Source organism: Cervus elaphus, chromosome 30, assembly GCF_910594005.1.
Source record: "Cervus elaphus chromosome 30, mCerEla1.1, whole genome shotgun sequence".
Taxonomy (NCBI): domain Eukaryota; kingdom Metazoa; phylum Chordata; class Mammalia; order Artiodactyla; family Cervidae; genus Cervus; species Cervus elaphus.
In genome coordinates, this window is record NC_057844.1 from 26,461,250 (window position 1) to 26,481,670 (window position 20,421).

Here is a 20,421-nt window from a genome sequence, read left to right on the forward strand (position 1 = left end):
CTTTCTCTAAAATATACAAAATATGTTTTCAATTAAGTCTTTCAACATCTATTTTCACTGAATGAAGTGCTTTGTAATAATTACTGACATTTACTTCCTATTTCTTCTGAAGAAATACTTTATACATAGGTTAGAAGGCACAAAAGTGTTTGGGAGAAGATACAGGACTATGTTCCTGGCCATCTGTAATTCCTCTTTCTACTTCTAGGTACAGATCACTCCAGGGAGAACTTTTCACTCACCTCTTCACATCCTCCACACTTCACCTTACTCCCTACCTTCTACCCACTTCCTGAAGTCCTCTGATGTGAAGCTGAAGAGGAGTGTTCTAGAACTGTTTCTGGAAGTAGAATTGTTTGAGTTCTTTTTTGTCTTGTATTATCCATCCTAGGGGCTTCCCAGGTGGCTCAGCGGTAAAAGAGTCTGCCTGCAATGCAGGAAATGCAGGAACCATGGGTTCAATCCCTGGGTTGGGAAGATCCCACGAATTCAATGCCTGGAGAAAGCCATGGACAGAGAGCCTGGTGCGCTACAGTCCATGGGGTCACAAAGAGTTGGACATGACTGAAGCGACTGACCACAGTATAGCGCACTCTACCTTAACTCCAGGAATGGCCCCAAAGTAAACCTGGCCTGGGTACCATGTAGATGTCCTGAGTGCTTTACGGCATACATGTGGTCTTTGTTCTAAATATGCATAAAATAAAAACATACCCTACTTTCCTTTTATCAAAGAATCCAACTCAGGAGGGATAACAGGTTCTGAATATTGCCAATGATCTACTATTCAAAATTCATCAACAACTGTGTTATGCTTCAGTCACGTCTGACTCTCTGCGACACTATGGGCTGTAGCCCACCAGGCTCCTCTGTCCATGGGATTCTCCAGGCAAGAACACTGGAGTAGGTTGCCAGGCCCTCCTCCAGGAGATTCCCTGTCCCAGGGATCGAACCTGCGTCTCTTATGTCTCCTGCATTGGCCAGGAGGTTCTTTACAACTAGCACCACCTGGGAAGCCCTCATAAATCACTATATATTTTAAGACACATTTATACTACACAGATGTTTACTATCACCTATATCTTTCACCTATTTAAAAATCAGAATTTTATATTTTAGTTTAGATACATTAATAATGGTTACTATATTACTAAAATACATGACAGTCAATCTTAAAAAGATGTTAATAAAACAATAAGTTTGTTTCTGATAAGGTTTGACACTGGTTTAGCAAAAGAGACATTTTACAAATTGAATATACTCAATAAGGCATCCATTTTTATAGAGAAGCAAAAGAAATATTTTTCTAACACCCTTTCTACAAGCAACCTGTAAAATGACAAATGTGGTATAAAGTGAATCCTATACAAATGTGGTATTGGCAACTCAGTGTCACTAATAATATCACGCCAGCCCAACCTCTAATACAAATTGTTTTTAGATGTTTCTAATTTCAAATGAGATGAATTCAACATGAATTGATGAAAATGCCTAAATGGATGTATATAAAATGGAAGTTTTAAAAATTTTAAGTTCATATTATAAAGCATGCCACTTTAAGTAGATATTTTTAAGAATTTCTTTTGTAGGACATAAAGGTAACAACTCATTTTAAGTTGGTGTTAAATCCTTAGGTATCAGAATCCTCAGGTGATTTTTTTTTTTGAGTTGATTAAAGAAATCACCTACAGTACAAGTCAACTATTTTATATATATATATATATATATATATATATATATATGTATGTATGTATATATATATTTTAGCACTGTCTCTCCTGTAGTTACTTTTACTGTATAGTATTATTTTAGGTATAATAGTTTTGGGGCTTACCTGGTGACTCAGACTGTAAAGAATCTGCCTGCAGTCCAGGAGACTGGGGTTCAATCTCTGAGTCAGGAAGGTCCCCTGGAGAAGGGAATGGCTACCCACTCCACTATTCTTGCCTGGAGAATTCCATGGACAGAGGAGCCTGGAATCCTCACATATTTATTTTTGTTGTGATCCTTGGTAAATTATATCAATTCACAGACTATTTATACAGTAAATTTTCAAAGCTGTGTACATTTTCTTTCTATTAAGGTTACATATTTTCTCTATTTAATCTATCAGAACATGAATGGCATCCTCTGCTACATATTATTATGGTAAATTTTAAAACACATGGCTCACTATCGTATGTTGGTGTTGTTTTGTCACTAAGTAATGTTCAACTCTTTTGTGACCCCACAAACTGTAGCCCACCAGGCTTCTCTGGCCATGGGATTTTCCAGGCAAGAATACTGGAGTGAGTTGCCATCTCCCACTCCAGGGGATCTTCCTGAACCAGGGGCAGAATCCTCCTCTTTACCACTGAGCCACCTGGGAAGCCCCATGGCTCACTTATTACTCTCAAATAAAAAAATAAAAACAAAATCAAGTGACTGTGAGAATAAAAGTAGTTAATAACAAAAATATATGGACAGTATTCAATTATGGTATTTTATGAGGGCATGTTTATAAAATTTGCGATATGATCAATCAAACTTAAATTTCTTAGACTATTTAAAATTAGGTGCACAGACAGAATAGCCCTATGTACACTTTTTGGTGGACAGAAATCTAAAGTAGCAGCATTTTGATTAAATTACAAAAAAATTTTTGATATTTACTATCTATTGCACATTTTATAGAGGACAATTTAGGGTGCAGTTCTACTGTGGTGTGATAGCTCATGCTATCTTTAATATAGTATGGTATTTTTCAAACTTTATTTGCAGTTGGAGGATTGTGAACTTACACAGGCATACAGAGGCTTGATTTATTTTATTAGACTGAAAATGATAGAATAGAATAGGGTTAAAATAGAGAATGCCATGTAGTAAGATTATTAACAAGATATTTATTTCAGTTAAATACTCAAGTATGTGCAGGTATATGCGTATATAAATAACAGTACACATGTTTGCATATATATTTCATGTATACTCACACAGTGTACATATGTATACATACCCACACAAATTATACACAAAAATATATATTTGAATACACAGTTACTATAGTAAATTCTTTTAAGTGAAAAAATCTGAAAGACCAAAATTTGAAACATGCTGAAAAGGAAAGTGACTTTACTCTTGTTTTAGGCTGTGTGAGAAGGATGGTGGGTAATAACCAATTATGCAAAGTCTTCTAATCTATTACAAAGAAGCTGAAGAGTCTAACATACATCAAGTGGGAGAAATACTGGGTTAATTAAGTGTAACCTAAATGATGCTGCACAATAAAGTAGACTAAAGTAGAACATTTTTGACTTATGACATGGAGAACCTGAAAAGGTACTGAAAGAAAAAAGAACTGTCAACCACAGAGAGTCACCTCACAAGGAGGAGCATTCCTGCGTAAGAGGCACCAGAACTCACCGTACTCAATCGCAGCTTTGAGCAACGCTTCAGCGTGAGTGGAGCCAAATGCATTACGGACAAACCTTCTCCTTCGACGAAGATCATCTTCCCAATAATCCAAACGCCAGAAATCATGCAATTGGCTAAGAATGGGAACATGAAAAACAAGAATGTTTATTAATAATGATATATAACTGGAAATACACTTTTTCAAGTTATATGAATTAACAGACTGTTTACACAATGAAATTTAAAAGCTTTGCACACTTTCTTTTTATTAGGATTAAATATTATCTGGAGACCTGGGTTCAATCCCTGGGTTGGGAAGATTCCCTGGAGAAGCAAAAGGTTATCCACTCCAGTATTCTGGCCTGGAGAGTTCCATGGACTGTATAGTCCATGGGGCTGCAAGGAGTTGGACATGACTGAGCGACTTTCACACACTGAACCCATCAAGAACGTGAAAGGCATTATATATTACATATTATGGTAAATTTAATTCTTAATAATGAATACAATTAAATCTTTATTTCTCTAGTCTTATTGGAAAATTAAGGTAACTTTTGAGCTATTTCTGTTTTACAACTGCATTTGTATACTTATGTTTCCTCTGCAAATGAACAAACTTAAAATAGTAACATTCTCATATTTTAGGCATTATAACATTCAGGTCTGCTTTCCTTACAATGTTCCTTCTTCTACTAAAAACATTAATCACTGGGAGTTTAGAATAAATGCAGCATCAAATTACAAGTATTAATGGCACAGTTTGCATTCTTTTACACTGTTTTTAACAAGGCTTGTAAATCACAGGATAGACCCCACTACAAATAGTTTGCAATTTAATGACCATGGTTTCTCAGTAACTGAATTAAGAACTATAAAATATTGCCCACTTGGATTTGGTGGAACAATGATTAAAATAATGTGCTGAAATATTCATTGAAATAATTCCCTACTGCCCACAGCAACCTGAGAAAAGTGCAATTTTATCCATTATTAATAATACTGAATTAGAGCTGCAAAAAATTCCAGTATGTGGTAATTGTCTTGGTAAATTATTATTCTAATGCTCACAGAGTCGCTGGATGATTTTATAGCTTTCAGCTAATATAAACCATCAACAATCTTGGCCATCATTGGATAACACTGTCTAAACTATGTTACACTTTAAACCAATATTAAAAATCTACGTGATATTAGAGAAAACAACTGAAATATATTTGTTGTATATTGATGGAACAATTTATGATATCACTTTTAAGTTCAATTTAGTTTTGTAAACATTAGTGATAAATGCTGCTATTTGAAAACTCTGTTTCTCTCTATATAGTACTTGGAGACATATACTCAAAAGATAATATCAACATTCTGACTTTCCTGAGCATCACCATTCATAAAAACATATAAAATGCTTTCACAGAAGGTTCAATTTCAGTTTTTTTTTTGATATTTTATTATAGGAGAACACTGTGCTTGATTAAGGCAGAAACTATACAATTTGCTCATGATTATCTCTCTAGCACAATGTCTGGCACATACTATGTTTTTAATAAGCATTCAATGAATTAATTTAAAACAATTTTTGTTACTTTGAAAATCTGCAGAAAATTATAGTCATTGAGAACAAAAATTTTACATTTTATGGCTATTTAATTTTTTCCATAACTTAATTGTAAAAGGACATATCAATATAAGGGATACATAAAAACATTAAAATTATAATCATTTGAGGTATATTTTAATATACTTGTTTTTCTAGAGATATAATTTTTTCTGTCAAAATAATGATTACCTGTTGATTAATTGTTACAAATAGTGTACCTCTGTCATTAATTTAAAACAGGATAATTTCTATCCCTACAAACACAAACTAATTCTAATAGTTTGAGGAAGACCACTTGCTATAATGATTTTCCTTAAAAGTATGTTAAATTTAAGTAACCAATTTCACAAGCAGAAACCTGATATCTGATGTTTTTGCCAATATAACTTAAAAATAAATTGGATGATACACATATACAAAACAAACATAACAAAACTGAATGGAGCATGGAAGGCGGACAGGTTAAGGACCACAGGGCCTGAGACAAAGTGGTGAGTTCCTCCCTATTTTATTTTTTTGTCTCAGATACCCTAGATTTGGAGGCAAAGAAGCTAGCAATCCAAACAGGACAACAGGTACAGACAAAAAAAAAAAAAAAAAAGGAAAAGCCCCATAAAAGCATGTTTCTCTAGCAGAAAGATGAAGAAAAGGGTATCCTAGGAAGACAGGAAACTTCAAGACAATTACTGTACTCCAGTCAAACACCACAGAGAAGCTACGCCCCCCACAGACACACACTAGCAAAGGATGAGTGTGGAGTGTAAATCTGAAACCTCATGATGGTCTAATGGGGCGGCCTCACATCCACACAGGGGTGGTGATATCAGAGAAAGTGAAATAGGAGCCAGGACTCTCATCTCTGCTGGTTGCTGACCAGGTCCCCTCCCCGCCAAAGGAGTCAGTGGAAAACCTGTGGAGAGCCTGCATCGCCTTCCCCTGTGGACAGGAATGAGGCATCCTTCTCTCTTTCCTATGGGATGGTATCAGAAGGAGGCACAGTAGAGTCAGGACTCCTACTACTAACGGAAAGCAATGAGGCCACCCCCCAATAGTGGACACCATGTGGGGAGCTGGAACTCCCACCCCTGGGAAGCAGTAATGAAGAGTTGCCCACTCCCTAGATGTCAATGGAAGGGAAGTGGGGAACCTAGATTGCTATCTCCACCTGGTAGTGAAGAGGCTGTTCTCCCCACCTGCCCAGGTGGAGCAATGTAAGAGAAAGTCAACTAAAATAGAAGAGTTAAATGAGATAAAATTATCTCAGAAAATAATAATTTAAAACATATTTCAATTTTGAATTACTTGTTATACCATGAATCTGGAAGATCTCAAATGGAATATACAAAGATCATTAATAGATGCCAATGCTGAGATGACAAGGATATTAGAATTTCCTGACAAGGATTTTAAACCAGCCATGATGAAAAAGGCTAGGCTTCAGTGAGCAATTATGAACATACTTGAAAGAAAAAAATAGAGAAAGACTCAGCAAACAGTTCCAGCAAAATAAATAAATAAAACAGATGATGTAAAGAGGTACTAAATGGAAATATAAGAACTATTAAATAAAGCAAACAAAATAAAAACCTTAGTAGATGGGTTTAACAGAAGAATGAAGGGGACAGAAGAAAAAAAAAATTAGTTAACCAGAAAACAGAACAATAGAAATCAACCAATCTGAACAGTAGAGAGTAAAGAGACTGAAAAAAATTGAACAGAGCCTCAGAGATTTATGGATTACAACATCTAACATTTGGGTTATTGGAGTCCTGGAAGGAGATGAGAAAGAAAGCAGGACTGAAATAGAGTCTGAAGAAATAACGGCTGAATACTTCCTAAATTTGAAAAAAGAAAAACACAACATAAATGTGTACAGATTTAGGAAGCTGAGTGACCATAATAAACCCAAAGAAACAGTAAACCCAAAGAAATATATGCTAAGACATGCTGTAATTAAAGTTCTGAAAAATAAGGACATAGGAAAATGTAAAAGGCAGCCAGAGAAAAATGACATCTCACCTATAGAGGTAAAGCAATTAAAATGACAGCGTATTTCAAATTCAAAGCTATGGTGGTCAGGGGAAGTGTAAAATTTTTGCTATGTGCTAAAAGAACTGTCAACCCAGAATCCTACAAACAGTGAAAATACGCTTTAGGAAAAAAAAGAAATGAAAATATTTTCAGACAATGAAAAAGAATTTGTCAGCCTCAGAACTAGTCTAAAAGAATGGCGAATGGCAATCATAAACACAAGGGAAGCAAGAACAGGCTTTACTTTTCCTCTAGTGTTCTCAAAATTGACAACACAATTTTGTTGTTGAAGCAAAAATTACAACACTGCCTGATGTGGCAGTGTTGTGCCTGAATTGTGTACAGAGGTAATGTTTAAAACAAATATAAATGAGGGAGGGTAAAGTGATGTAAGGGTTTCACCGATAGCTCAGCTGGTAAAGAACCTGCCTCCCAAAGCAGGAGACACAAAGAACGTGAGTTTCACCCCTGAATCAGGAAATATCCTGAAGGAAACGGCAACCAACTCCAGTATTCTTGACTGGAGAGTTCCACGGACAGAGGAGCCTGGAGTGTGCACACACACACACACACAGATGGAAAAATTTCTGTACTTCACTTGGACTTGTAAAATGACACCACCAGTAGACTGAGATGAGCTATGTACATAGAATGTAATAATTAGAGCAAGCTAATTATTGAGCTATGGATGGAGGTTTGTGACATTATACAAGAGACAGGGATCAAGACCATCCTCAAGAAAAAGAAATGCAAAAAAAAAAAAGGCTTTCTGAGGAGGCCTTACAAATATCTGTGAAAAGAAGGGAAGCGAAAAGCAAAGGAGAAAAGGAAAGATATTCCCATTTGAATGGAGAGTTCCAAAGAATACCAAGGAGAGATAAGAAAGCCTTCCTCAGTGATCAATGCAAAGAAAGAGAGGAAAACAATACAATGGGAAAGACTAGAGATCTCTTTAAGAAAATTAGAGATACCAAGAGAACATTTCATGCAAAGATGGGCTCAATAAAGGAGGGAAATGGTATGGACCTAACAGACACAGAAGATATTAAGAAGAGGTGGCAAGAATACACATGAAAACTGTACAAAAAAGATCTTCACAACCCAGATAATCACAATGGTGTCATCACTCACCTAGAGCCAGACATCCTGGAATGTGAAGTCAAGTGGACCTTAGAAGCATCACTATGAACAAAGGTAGTGGAGGTGATCTAATTCCAGTTAAGCTATTTCAAATCCTAAAAGATGATGCTGTGAAAGGGTTGCACTCAATATGCCAGCAAATATGGAAAACTCAGCAGTGGCCACAGGACTGGAAAAGGTCAGTTTTCATTCCAATCCCAAAGAAAGGCAATGCCAAAGAATGTTCAAATTACCACACAATTGCACTCATCTCACACGATAGTAAAGTAATGCTCAAAATTCTCCAAGCCGGGCTTCAGCAATACGTGAACCGTGAACTTCCAGATGTTCAAGTCAAGCTGGTTTTAGAAAGGGCAGAGGAACCAAAGATCAAATTGCCAACATCCACTGGATCATCGAAAAAGCAAGAGAGTTCCAAAAAAAATATCTATTCCTGCTTTATTGACTATGCCAAAGCCTTTGACTGTGTGGATCACAATAAACTGTGGAAAATTCCTCAAGAGATGGGAATACCAGACCACCTGACCCAACTCTTGAGAAATTTGTATGCAGGTCAGGAAGCAACAGTTAGAACTGGACATGGAACAACAGACTGGTTCCAAATAGGAAAAGGAGTATGTCAAGGCTATATATTGTCACCCCGCTTATTTAACTTATATGCAGAGTACATCATGAGAAACACTGGGCTGGAGGAAGTACAAGCTGGAATCAAGATTGCTGGGAGAAATATCAATAACCTCAGAAATGCAGATGACACCACCCTTATGGCAGAAAGTGAAGAAGCACTAAAGAGCCTCTTGATGAGAGTGAAAGAGGAGAGTGAAAAAGTTGGCTTAAAACTCAACATTCAGAAAACTAAGATCACAGCATCTGGTCCCACCACTTCATGGCAACTAGATGGGGAAACAATGGAAACAGTTACAGACTTTATTTTCTTGGGCTCCAAAATCACTGCAGATGGTGACTGCAGTCATGAAATTAAGACACTTACTCCTTGGAAGGAGAGTTATGACCAACCTAGACAGCATATTAAAAAGCAGAGACATTACTTTACCAACAAAGGTCCATCTGGTCAAGGCTATGGTTTTTCCAGTAGTCATGTATGGATGTGAGAGTTGGACTATAAAGAAAGCTGAGTGCTGAAACACTGATGCTTTGGAACTGTGGTGTTGAAGAAGACAAGAGTCTCTTGGAGTGTAAAGAGATCCAACAAGTCCATCCTAAAGGAGATCAGTCCTGTGTGTTCATTGGAAGGACTGATGTTGAAGCTGAAACTCCAATATTTTGGCCACCTGATGTGAAGAGCTGACTCATTTGAAAAGACCCTGATGCTGGGAAAGATTGAAGGTTGGAGGAGAAGGGGACAGCAGAGGATGAGATGATTGGAAGGCGTCACTGACTCAATGGAAATGAGTTTGAGTAGACTCCAGGCACTGGTGATGAACAGGGAGGCCTGGGGTGCTGTGGTCCATGGTGTTGCAAAGAGTTGGACACAACTGAGGGACCAACTGAACTGAACTGAATTATTGAGCAACGTAATTAGAGCAACACTAAAAAGCTATACAAAGACATATGTTAAAAATGACTATAGCTAATGAACTATCAGAAAGAGAAATTAAGAAAAACCTCATTCACAACTATGTCAAAAAGAATACCTAGGAATAAAATTAACCAAAGAGGTTAAAGACCTGTATGATGAAAACAAAGACACTGAAGAAAGAAATTGAAGTAGAAAAAAAAAAAAAGGAATTATATTCCATGCTCACAGATTCAAAGAATTGATTCTGTTGAAATGTTCATATTATCCAAAGCAATCTACAGATTCAATGCAATCTCCACCAAAATTCCAATGTTATTTTTCACAGAAATAGAATATAGAATCTTAAGATTTGTATGGAGCCACAAATGGCCCAAATAAACAAAGCAATCCTGAGAGAGAGAGATAGCAAAGCTGGAGGCATGATGCTTCTTGACTTCAAACTATATTACAAAGCTATACGAACCAAGACAGTATGATATTGACATAAAAACAGACACACAACTTAATGAAACAGAATAGAGAGCCCAGAAATAAATCGACATATTTATTTTCTCAGTTAATTTATGGCCAAGGAGCCAAGAGTACACAATGGAGAAAGGACAGTCTCTTCGAAAAATGGTGTTGGGAAAACTGAACAGCCACATGCAAAAGAATAGAACTGGACCAATCTTACATGATACATGAAAATTAACTAAAAATGAGTCAAAGGCTTTAAAATGTAAGACCTGAAACCATAAAACTCTTAGAAGGAAACACAGGCAGTAAGCTCCTTGACATTTGTCTTGGCAATGAGTTTTTGAATTTGATATCAAAAGATCCCCTGGTGGCACTAGTCGTAAAGAACCTGCCTGCCAGTGTAGAAGACATAAGAGACATGGGTTTGATCCCTGGGTCAGGGAGATCCCCTGTAGAAAGACAAGGCAACCCACTCCAGTATTCTTGCCTAGAGAATCCTCGCAGACAGGGGAGACTGGAGGGCCGCAGTTCATAGGGTCAGAAAGAGTAGGATATGACTGAAGTGACTTAGCACACATCAAAAGCAAAGGCAATAAAAAAAACAAACAAGTGGAACTAAATCAAACTAAAAAGTTTCTGCATAGAAAAAAATCAGTAAAATGAAAAGGCAGCCTATCAAATCAGAAAAAATATTAGGGAACCATATATCTATATCTGATGAGAGGTTAATATCCAAAATGTATCATGAACTTGTAAAACACAAAACAACAACAAAAACACCAAACAACCTGATTGAAAAATGGTCAGAGGATCTGAATAGACTATAATAATAAAAACATTTTCATCTGTAATTTCTAAAATCTAAAATCTATTGTTTTTTTTTTTGAGGGAAGTGGGAATTGAGAAAATTTAGTTATTTGTTCTCTCATTTGTTCTTCTGGTATTTTCCCTATTTTCTATGTGGAAATTATCTTGATATTACTAAGAGTCCAGTCTTTGATCATTTGCAGGGTTTTCAATATTTGAACAGACTCTTTTAAAAACTCTGAAGTTCTGTTTCTTTTGAATCATGCTTGTTTTTCTGTTTATCATTTAAAGATAGTGAGTACAAGACAGGTATTGAGAGTTGTGCTTTCAACTCTGAGTAAACAGTATCATCCAATAAAATGGATATTCACTTATTTCGTTCTCTCCTTTCTTCAATGTTTTCATTCAAAAATATATTTACTGAGTACTTATCCTGTATTAGGCAATGTTCTTGGTGTTGGAGATATAGTATAGCAACTTAATATGCATAAGATATATTCCTTTCCTTTTATTCTCACTCACATGCTATTCACCCTGCTTTCCCACTGAAATTGAATATGTATTACTGAACCTTTAACTAAATCACTCCTCTACCACACCTCTTATTTAATATTCCAACATATGCATTTAGCTATATTCTTCTGTAACATGTGAACTATTCCAGGAAAAAAGATAATAGAGACTACTCTAATTTTTAAAATTTTAATTAAAAATTTTTAATTTTGAATTAAAACATAATTAATTGAAAAATTTTTAACTTTAAAACTACTCTAAGTTTTCAATAAGTTTTAACCCTAGATGTGATTAATAATTTCCAAGCACCATCAAAAATTTTTACTCTGTGATGTACCTATTTAGGTCACTAAATTTTGAGTACTCTAAGAGACTCTTTTAATACCTCACACAAGGTCAACAAGCACTTCTTTTCCTGAAGGAGCGCTCATTCAGGCTTCCTGCTCTTGGAGAGCATCAGGCGGTCACACAGAGGACCCTCTGCCAGCTCTCTCATGGCTGCACAGGCAGTCACGCTGCACTGACATTTCACTTGTATGTGCAAGTTTATAGCAGCTATGATCTCACGCGTGACACCTCTAATGATGTCAGCTGGGAGGATGAATGTGCTATAATACGTACTATTTCCCAATATTTATTTATTTTTGTCCTTATAGCTTTGTTTTGCCTTTCAAGACTGACTTGTAGAAACACTGAGCATTATATATACATTTTATTCATGATTGTGATTTTACAAGTATAGTACATAATTGCCAGAAAAGAGGAGGTACAGAGCCAGTAATTAACGAAGGGAAGATTCCCAGTTAGGTTGTATTATGATAATTAGTGTTACTATCAGTGTAACTATTCACTAATTGGACTTTGGTGTTATTTTAGCACAAATAGGGTTCAGGAATCATCATTTTTCTCCAGGAAATTTTTGATAGTTACATTTTAGACTTATTAGAATGCACTCAATTTTCTTAAAAAGGATATCCCCCCTCCCCACTCCCCAACCCTGGCCAGGAATCAATCACCTTCATAAGCTAGAAGGAAAAATGAATTTACCTGGTAAGGCATAATTGAACAATTAATTGGTTACTTGATATTTGATAACGAAAACTATCCCGTGGAGCAGACAAAAGAGTAAAAGGAACAAAAGAATATTTTGCTAAACATACACACAAAATACAATCAGAACTGAATTTGGGCTTGGCTAGAGAACTGGTGGTGATCAGTTGAGCTCAAGATTTCTGGGCATGACCTAATTCTGTCAAGATCGACCAAAAACACAAATGCTAACAGACTAATAGGTAAAAATTGTTATCCTCTCCTCCTCCAAACACACTGTAGATGGCATTTCACCATCTGTTTTGGAAATAAAATGTCAGATGTGAGTCACTTCCAGACAAAAGTTTTAAGAGTCAGTGAGAATTCATTGTGTTCCCCTCCCTTTGTTGTAGCCAACAAGAAAACAAGCACTGATGTGGAGTCTCCATCATTTTCCATCCATGAGTGACTTCAAATTTGCAGAGATTCCCTATTGAAGGTCCTATGTCACTGTAGTATAATCTAACTCCAGAACTGAGGAAATTCCTAGAATAATACTACTTACAGAAGGGCCAGTATTTACTGAGAGATTATGGTATTCCAGGTACTTTTCTAAGTAGTGTATGTAGTAAGTCATTTACTCTCCATAAACTCCCTTTGAGATAAGTGAGCTCACTTTACAGATGAAGAAATGGAGGTGCAGGAAGCTGAATGGCGCGCCCAAGATTAAGCAACCAGTAGGTGGCAGAAGTATCTGTCCTCACTCCAGCTGACTTCCTAGCTCACACCACACTGCCTCTAACAGTAGAGAGAGCAACCAAGAAATGAACTATCTTGAGGATATTACTCTGAAAGCATCAGCACAGCTGTTTACTGCTTCTGTATAACCAGAACTAATTATTCTAAATGAAAAATGATACTTGAGAAGTACATAGAATGCGCTTTGTCTATTCTGTAAGGGCATTCATTTAGTCCAACAGATATTTATTAAACACCTGTGAGCCAGGCCTAAGTCAAGTACTAGACATGCATGCTGCTGCTGCTGCTAAGTTGCTTTAGTTGTGTCCAATTCTGTGCAATCCCATAGATGGCAGCGCACCAGGCTCCCCTGTCCCTGGAATTCTCCAGGCAAGAATAATGGAGTGGGTTGCCATTTCTTTCTCCAATGCATGCATGCATGCTAAGTTGCTTCAGTTGTGTCCGACTCTGTGCGACCCCACAGACTGTAGCCCACCAGGCTCCTCTGTCCATGGGATTCTCTAGGCAAGAATACTGGAGTGGGTTGTCATTTCCTTCTCCATGGATGAATATAAAGACATGATTCCTATCTTTGTGCAGCTTTCAGTCCATTTTATAATGTAAATAAATTTATAGTTTTTTTTGCTAAGTGTTAAAAAGGAAAGAGATGAGATATTCTCTTTAATAAAAATGGGGGAAACAATTTACCATATGAATGGATGTGCCAGTACACAAGCATGAGTATGCCAATGAAATATGATTACAAAGTATGTTGGAAAAACAAATTCTGTATTTATTGGCACTTAGTCCTCCTCCCTAAGAAAAACCATCAACCTTTTATTTAAGATGTCTGGTGTGCCACTGAGTCAATTCCTAGTGACCTATATTACATCAATGTTATGCATATGTACATACATACACTCTAAAGTATAAATCAACATAGATAAATTTGACATATGTCTAGCTGTTAGTAGTGTTCTGACCCTCCTATGTACTACTAAGCACTTCTCCCAAAGTTTCATTTCTCTGACATTTTTACATCCTCTCTGACGTGAGGCTGTGTATTATATTTGGTGATTTAAATGACAAAGTGATTGGTGATGCTTCTGAAAAATGCATTCTTCCTGTCTCTGAAAAGTGTACCCTCACATCCTGACACTGTAAAGTCAGTTTACAAAGCCAAATCCTAGACTTTGGTCCAGGGTTTTCAAGTCAGGCTAGTTTGTTCCCTCTCCCTGCATTACTGAACCTGGAAGGAAAGATACTATTCCAAATACATCACGGGGGATGCATTGCAATGTCTGTCCATGTCATTTGTTCCCATGCATACCAGTGGGGAGTAGTTATTGTGAATGATGATTTTTGAGACACTCTCTGAAACATTTTGGATTCACAGAGAGGGAGACAGTGATTGATGAATGTATATGAATTAAACCAGACTTCCAATTAAATTTAATAAAGCTTTAAATGAAAAAAAAAAAAAAAAGAAAGTGAATGTCATTAACCTGGTCGGGAAGATCACCTGGAGTAGGAAATGGCAACCTGCTTCAGTCTTCTTGCCTGGAAAATTCCACGGACAGAGGAGTCTGGCAGGCTACAGTCCATGGGGTTGTAGAGTCAGACACAACTGTGCAGCTGAGCATGCACACACATGTAGATTGCACAAGCCATACTTAATAATGAGAAAAGTTTTGTTAGCAGCCAAATCAAACACCTTAAAGGCATGAAGAAGAAAGTGGGTAGGAAAGTAAACTTTTTGCTTAAAATTTTGTTTCCATTACAGGTTTCTTACTTTAGTCAGAGTTAAGTCTAACTTTCTCTTAATGTTGCTACGCTTCAGGATGGTTCCATGGGTAGCTTATGCTACCCCCTCCCGTCCATTTCCCTTGTATTGTTTACTGCAGTGACAATCTGTTGAACTTCTTTTCATCATGTTTGCTTCTAATTTACACTTTTTAACCAAAAAAAGAAAAAGGTAGTATCATTTGGTTATAGTATAACAGTATAATCTTAGTCCTAGTGCATGAAAAGCAAAACCTTTCAGCATAAAATACACTGCACAAGAAAACCCTTAGTTTATTCAAGGTGACCTTTGAAAAGCCACAGTAATGTTGCCCAGTAATTTTAAGAGATATATTTATACTGCAAATTTGAAGGTAGACAGATGTCTTATTTGGTAAAGGGCAGAACAAATCATTCAAGAAAATATCATTCTGTCCTTAAAGTAATTAATCATATCTGATGGTTTATATTTCTTTTTTATTTATTGTTGAATGAAAAGTTTCCTAATTGAGTACTGTATGTTTTATTTGACTCTCTAATTTGCATTTTGCTTTCTTCAGGGAAAGCAGTTTTTTCGAGGACAAAAATGTTTAGGTGATCCTTTTGCTTTTCGGGTGCACCAACGCTCCTTGTGAGCCTGTTTTTTTTGGTATTGTAAGGAATACAGTGGTTTTGAGTCTTTAAGGCATAGTTTTCCATGTGAAAATCAGATGAGAAAAATAAGCCCATAAGCATCTGGTCAGGTTCTATATACTTTTGGAAGACACGAGAATAGCTACTTTAGGTGCGGAGTACAAGAAACTGGGCTCAATCCTTACAAAACACTTATCTGCAATGTTTGTAAATTCTGAATCTCCACTAGAGGAAGAGGAACAAATACAGGCATCGAGTATCTAGCAGAGAGGTAGAGCTGGTTCTTGAGCTTTCTGTAACCAAGAGGTGAAGAGGAAGGGCCTCCCCATTGGAGTCTTATTAACTCCTTTCTTGTAAGGGTTACCTTTACCAATGAGGTCGCCTGGTGAGATCAGAAAAGGGGTTCATTTCAGTCGCTCAGTTGTGTCCGACTCTTTGCGACCCCATGGACTGTAGCACTCCAGGCTTCCCTGTCCATCATCAACTCCCAGAGCCTACTCAAATTCATGTCCATCGTGTTGGTGATGCCAGCCAACCATCTCATCCTCTGTCGTCCACTTCTCCTCCCCCCTTCAATCTTTCCCAGCATCAGGGTCTTTTCCAATGAGTCAGTTCTTTGCATTAAGTGGCCAAAGTATTGGAGTTTCAGCTTCAGCATCAGTCCTTCCAATGAATGTTCAGGACTGATCTCCTTTAGGATGGACTGGTTTGATCCCTTTCAGCCCAAGGGACTCTCAAGAGTCTTCTCCAACACCACAGTTCAAAAGCATCAATTCTTTAGCGCCCAGCTTTCTTTATGGTCCAACTCTCACATCCATACATTACTATTGGAAAAACCATACCTTTAACTAGGCTGACCTTTGTTGGTAAAGTAATATCTCTGCTTTTTAATATGCTGTCTAGATTGGTCATAGCTTTTCTTACAAGGAGAAAGTGTCTTTTAATTTCATGGTTGCAATCACCATCTGTAGTATTTTGGAGCCTGAGAAAATAAAGTCTCTCACTGTTTCCATTGTTTCCCCATCTAGTTGCCATGAAGTGATGGGACTGGATGCCATGATCTTAGTTTTCTGAATGTTGAGTTTTAAGACAACTTTTTCACCATCCTCTTTCACTTTCATCAAGAAGCTCTTTAGTTCTTCTTCACTTTCTGCCATAAGGGTGGTGTCATCTGCATATCTGAGATTATTGATATTTCTCCCGGCAATCTTGACTCCAGCTTATGCTTCCTCCAGCCTGGCATTCCCCATGGTTTACTCTGGATATAAGTTAAATAAGCAGGGTGACAATATACAGCCTTGACATACTCCTTTCCTGATTTGGAACCCGTCTGTTGTTCCATGTCCAGTTCTAACTGTTGCTTCTTAACCTGCATACAGACTTCTCAGGAGGCAGGAAAGGTGGTCTGGTATTCCAATCTCTTTAAGAATTTTCCACAGTTTGCTGTGGCCACACAGTCAAAGGCTTTGGTGTAGTCAATAAAGTAAAAGTAGATGTTTTTTGGAACCCTCTTGCTTCTCAATGATCCAACAGAGGTTGGCAATTTGATCTCTGGTTCCTCTGCCTTTTCTAAATCCAGCTTGAACATCTGGAAGTTCATGGTTCATGCACTGTTGAAGCCTGGCTTGGAGAATTTTGAGCATTATTTTGTTAGTGTGTGAGATAAGTGCAATTGTGCAGGAGTTTGAATAGTCTTTGACATTGCCCTTCTTTGGGACTGGAATGAAAACTTACCTTTTCCAGTCCTGTGGCCACTACTGAGTTTTCCACATTTGCTGGCATATTGAGTACAGAACTTTCATAGCATCATCTTTTAGGATTTGAAATCGCTCAACTGGAATACCATCACCTCCATTAGCTTTATTCGTAGTGATGCTTCCTAAGGCCCACTTGACTTCGCACTCCAGGATGTCTGGCTCTAGGTGAGTGATCACACCACTGCGGTTATCTGGGTCATTAAGCTCTTTCTGTGTATTCTTGCCACCTCTTCTTAATATCTTCTGCTTCTGTTAGGTCCATACCAGTTTTGTCCTTTATTGTGTCCATCTTTGCATGAAATGTTCCCTTGGTGGCTCTAATTTTTTTGAAGAGATCTCTAGTCTTTTCCATTCTATTGTTTTCCTCTATTTCTTTGCATTTATCACTGTGGAAGACTTCCTTATCTCTCCTTGCTACTCTCTGGAACTCTGCTTTCAGATGCATATATCTTTCCTTTTCTCCTTTGCCTTTAGCTTTTCTTCTTTCTCAACTATTTGTAAGGCCTCCTCAGACAACCATTTGGCCTTTTTGCATTTCTTTTTCTTGGGGATGTTCTTGATCACTGCCTCCTGTACAATGTCATGAATCTCCATCCATAGTTCTTCAGGCATTCTATAAGATCTAATCTCTTCAATCTATTTGTCACTTCTACTGTAAAGTCATAAGGGATTTGATTTAGGTCATACCTGAATGGTCTAGTGGTTTTTCCTACTTTCTTCAATTTAAGTCTGAATTTGGCAATAAGGAGTTCATGACCTGAGCCCAGAGGCAGAGAGGCAGGCTTGCGACAGCCAGAGGCAGAAGGCAAGGGGTTGTTACAATCTCAGCCCCAGAGCCAGCATCTTCCACTGAACTGTGAGCAGGCTCCCAAACCACAGCTTCCTGAGATCCTGGATGACTGACGTCCGCCAGGAGGGTTGCAGCCTGAGATCACAACCGGGAAACTAAGTGGCTAGGACTGGGGAAGTGATTAAGATGCATGGTACACCTGGGACAGTGTGCTCACCAAACACCTGGTTTTTTGAGCTGCTCAGGCCTGGGAAGGGCACAAAACGCACGCCCAACCCACAGAGACTAAGCCAGAACTGTGTCAATGTCTCCTGCGTAGATACGGGTCAGCAGTGGCCTGCCAAAGGGGCTTTGGGTGCAGCAGACCTGGGTATGGCATAAGTCCTCTTGGAGGAGCTTGTGATTAACCCCTCCATAGAACCACCAGAACTTACAGAGGACTGTGGAAACAGAGTTTTGGAGAGCACAAACAAAACCCTGTGGGCACCAGGACCCAAGAGAAAGGAGCAGTGATTCCACAAGAAACTGAACCAGACATGCCCATGAGTGTCCAGAAGTCTCTGGCAGAGACGTGGGTCAGCGGTGGCCTGACTGAGAGTCGGAGTCACTGAGTGTAGCAGTGTGTACATGGGACCTTTTGAAGGAGGTGTCATTATCTTCATTACCTCCACCATAGTTTGGCCTCAGGTCAAGCAACAGGGAGGGAACACAGCCCCACCCATCACCAGAAAATTGGATTAATGATATACTGAACACGGCCCCACCCATCAGAACAAGACCCAGTTTCCTCCTCAGTCAGTCTCTCCCATCAGGAAGCTTCCATAAGCCTCTTATCCTTACCCATCAGAGGGCAGACAGAATGAAAACCACAATCACAGAAAACTATCCAATCTGATCACATGGACCACAGCCTTGTCTAACTCAATGAAACTATGAGCCATGCCTTGTGGGGCCACCCAAGACAAACAGGTCATTTTGGAGAGTTCTGACAAAACATGGTCGACTGAAGAAGGGAATGGCAAACCACTTCAGTATTCTTGCCTTGAGAACCCCAGGAACAGTATGAAAGGGCAAAAAGGTATGACACTGAAAGATGAATTCCCCAGGTCAGTAGGTGCCCAATATGCTACTGTAGGAGCAGAGAAATAATTCCAGAAAGAATGAAGAGCCAAAGCAAAAACAACACCCAGTTGTGGATGTCATGGGTGATGGAAGTAAAGTCCGATGCTTTAAGGAACAATGTTGCACAGGAACCTGGAATGTTAGGTCCATGAACCAAGGCAAACTGGAAGTGGTCAAACAGGAGATGGCAAGAGTGAACATCAACATTTTAGGAATCAGTGAACTAAAATGGACTGGAATGGGTGAATTTAACTCAGATGACCATTATATCTACTACTGGGCAAGAATCCCTTAGAAGAAATGGAGTAGCCATCATAGTCAACAGAAGAGGCGTGGTTCCAGCAAATAAGTGGAAAGCTTTTATGATAAAATAGTTTAAAGGACATCTTCACTTTTATAACTTTCACTTTCTATACCTTTTCCCTTTATTCACATTTGCTAAAAAATAGTGGTTCCAACATCAGGAACAATTAAATAAGGAGGCAGGGCTGGAGAGTAGAGAAATCAGTTCCAAAAAGAAAAACAAAAACAACAAAAAAAGAACTTTATTCAGTGAGCTCTCTGGGACCCACATGATTAGCAAATACGGTGAACTGCATTTTCACTCTTTGCTTCTTTAACCAACTTTTTTTCTGATTCATTCTGCATTTATTACTTATTTTTGGGCAACAACATACAAGCTTTCTAGTGCATCTTTCCACTCCTTTATGAATTTTCTTCCTTCTTCAGTAGAGCTAGTCTCAATTTAAAGAAATCTTAGGGCAGAAATAATTACTTTTATCTTAATTAGGCAAATTGTAAAGTTACTTATGAAACACTTAATTCTATAAAGCAATTATCCCACTTGAAGAAAGGAGATATCCTTTCATCTTAATAATTATTGCTGTGCTGGATAGGCTTAAATAATTTTAGAAATAATTAAAAATTATTTCCCATAAGACTTCAGAAATTGATCACTATAAGAAATTACACAGGAAAGAATTTGCTTAACTTTGAGGAAATTCTTATGCTAAACTGTATAATTGTCAATTATCTTTAAAATTACATCTATTACTGCAAAGTAAATGTTTTTAATAACATAAAAAATTTCATA

The 20,421-nt window shown here is 37.8% G+C and overlaps 1 protein-coding gene across 10 annotated transcripts in view; it reads right to left on the bottom strand.

The window, feature by feature from the left end:
• NBEA (neurobeachin) overlaps positions 1-20,421 on the bottom strand; it is a 646,246-nt gene that overhangs the window by 244,716 nt on the left and 381,109 nt on the right. For all 10 annotated transcript variants that reach the window (XM_043891765.1, XM_043891767.1, XM_043891768.1 and 7 more), the window contains one exon: positions 3,403-3,527. In XM_043891765.1, the coding sequence (XP_043747700.1) occupies positions 3,403-3,527 (125 nt within the window). The remainder of the gene's footprint in view (positions 1-3,402; positions 3,528-20,421) is intronic.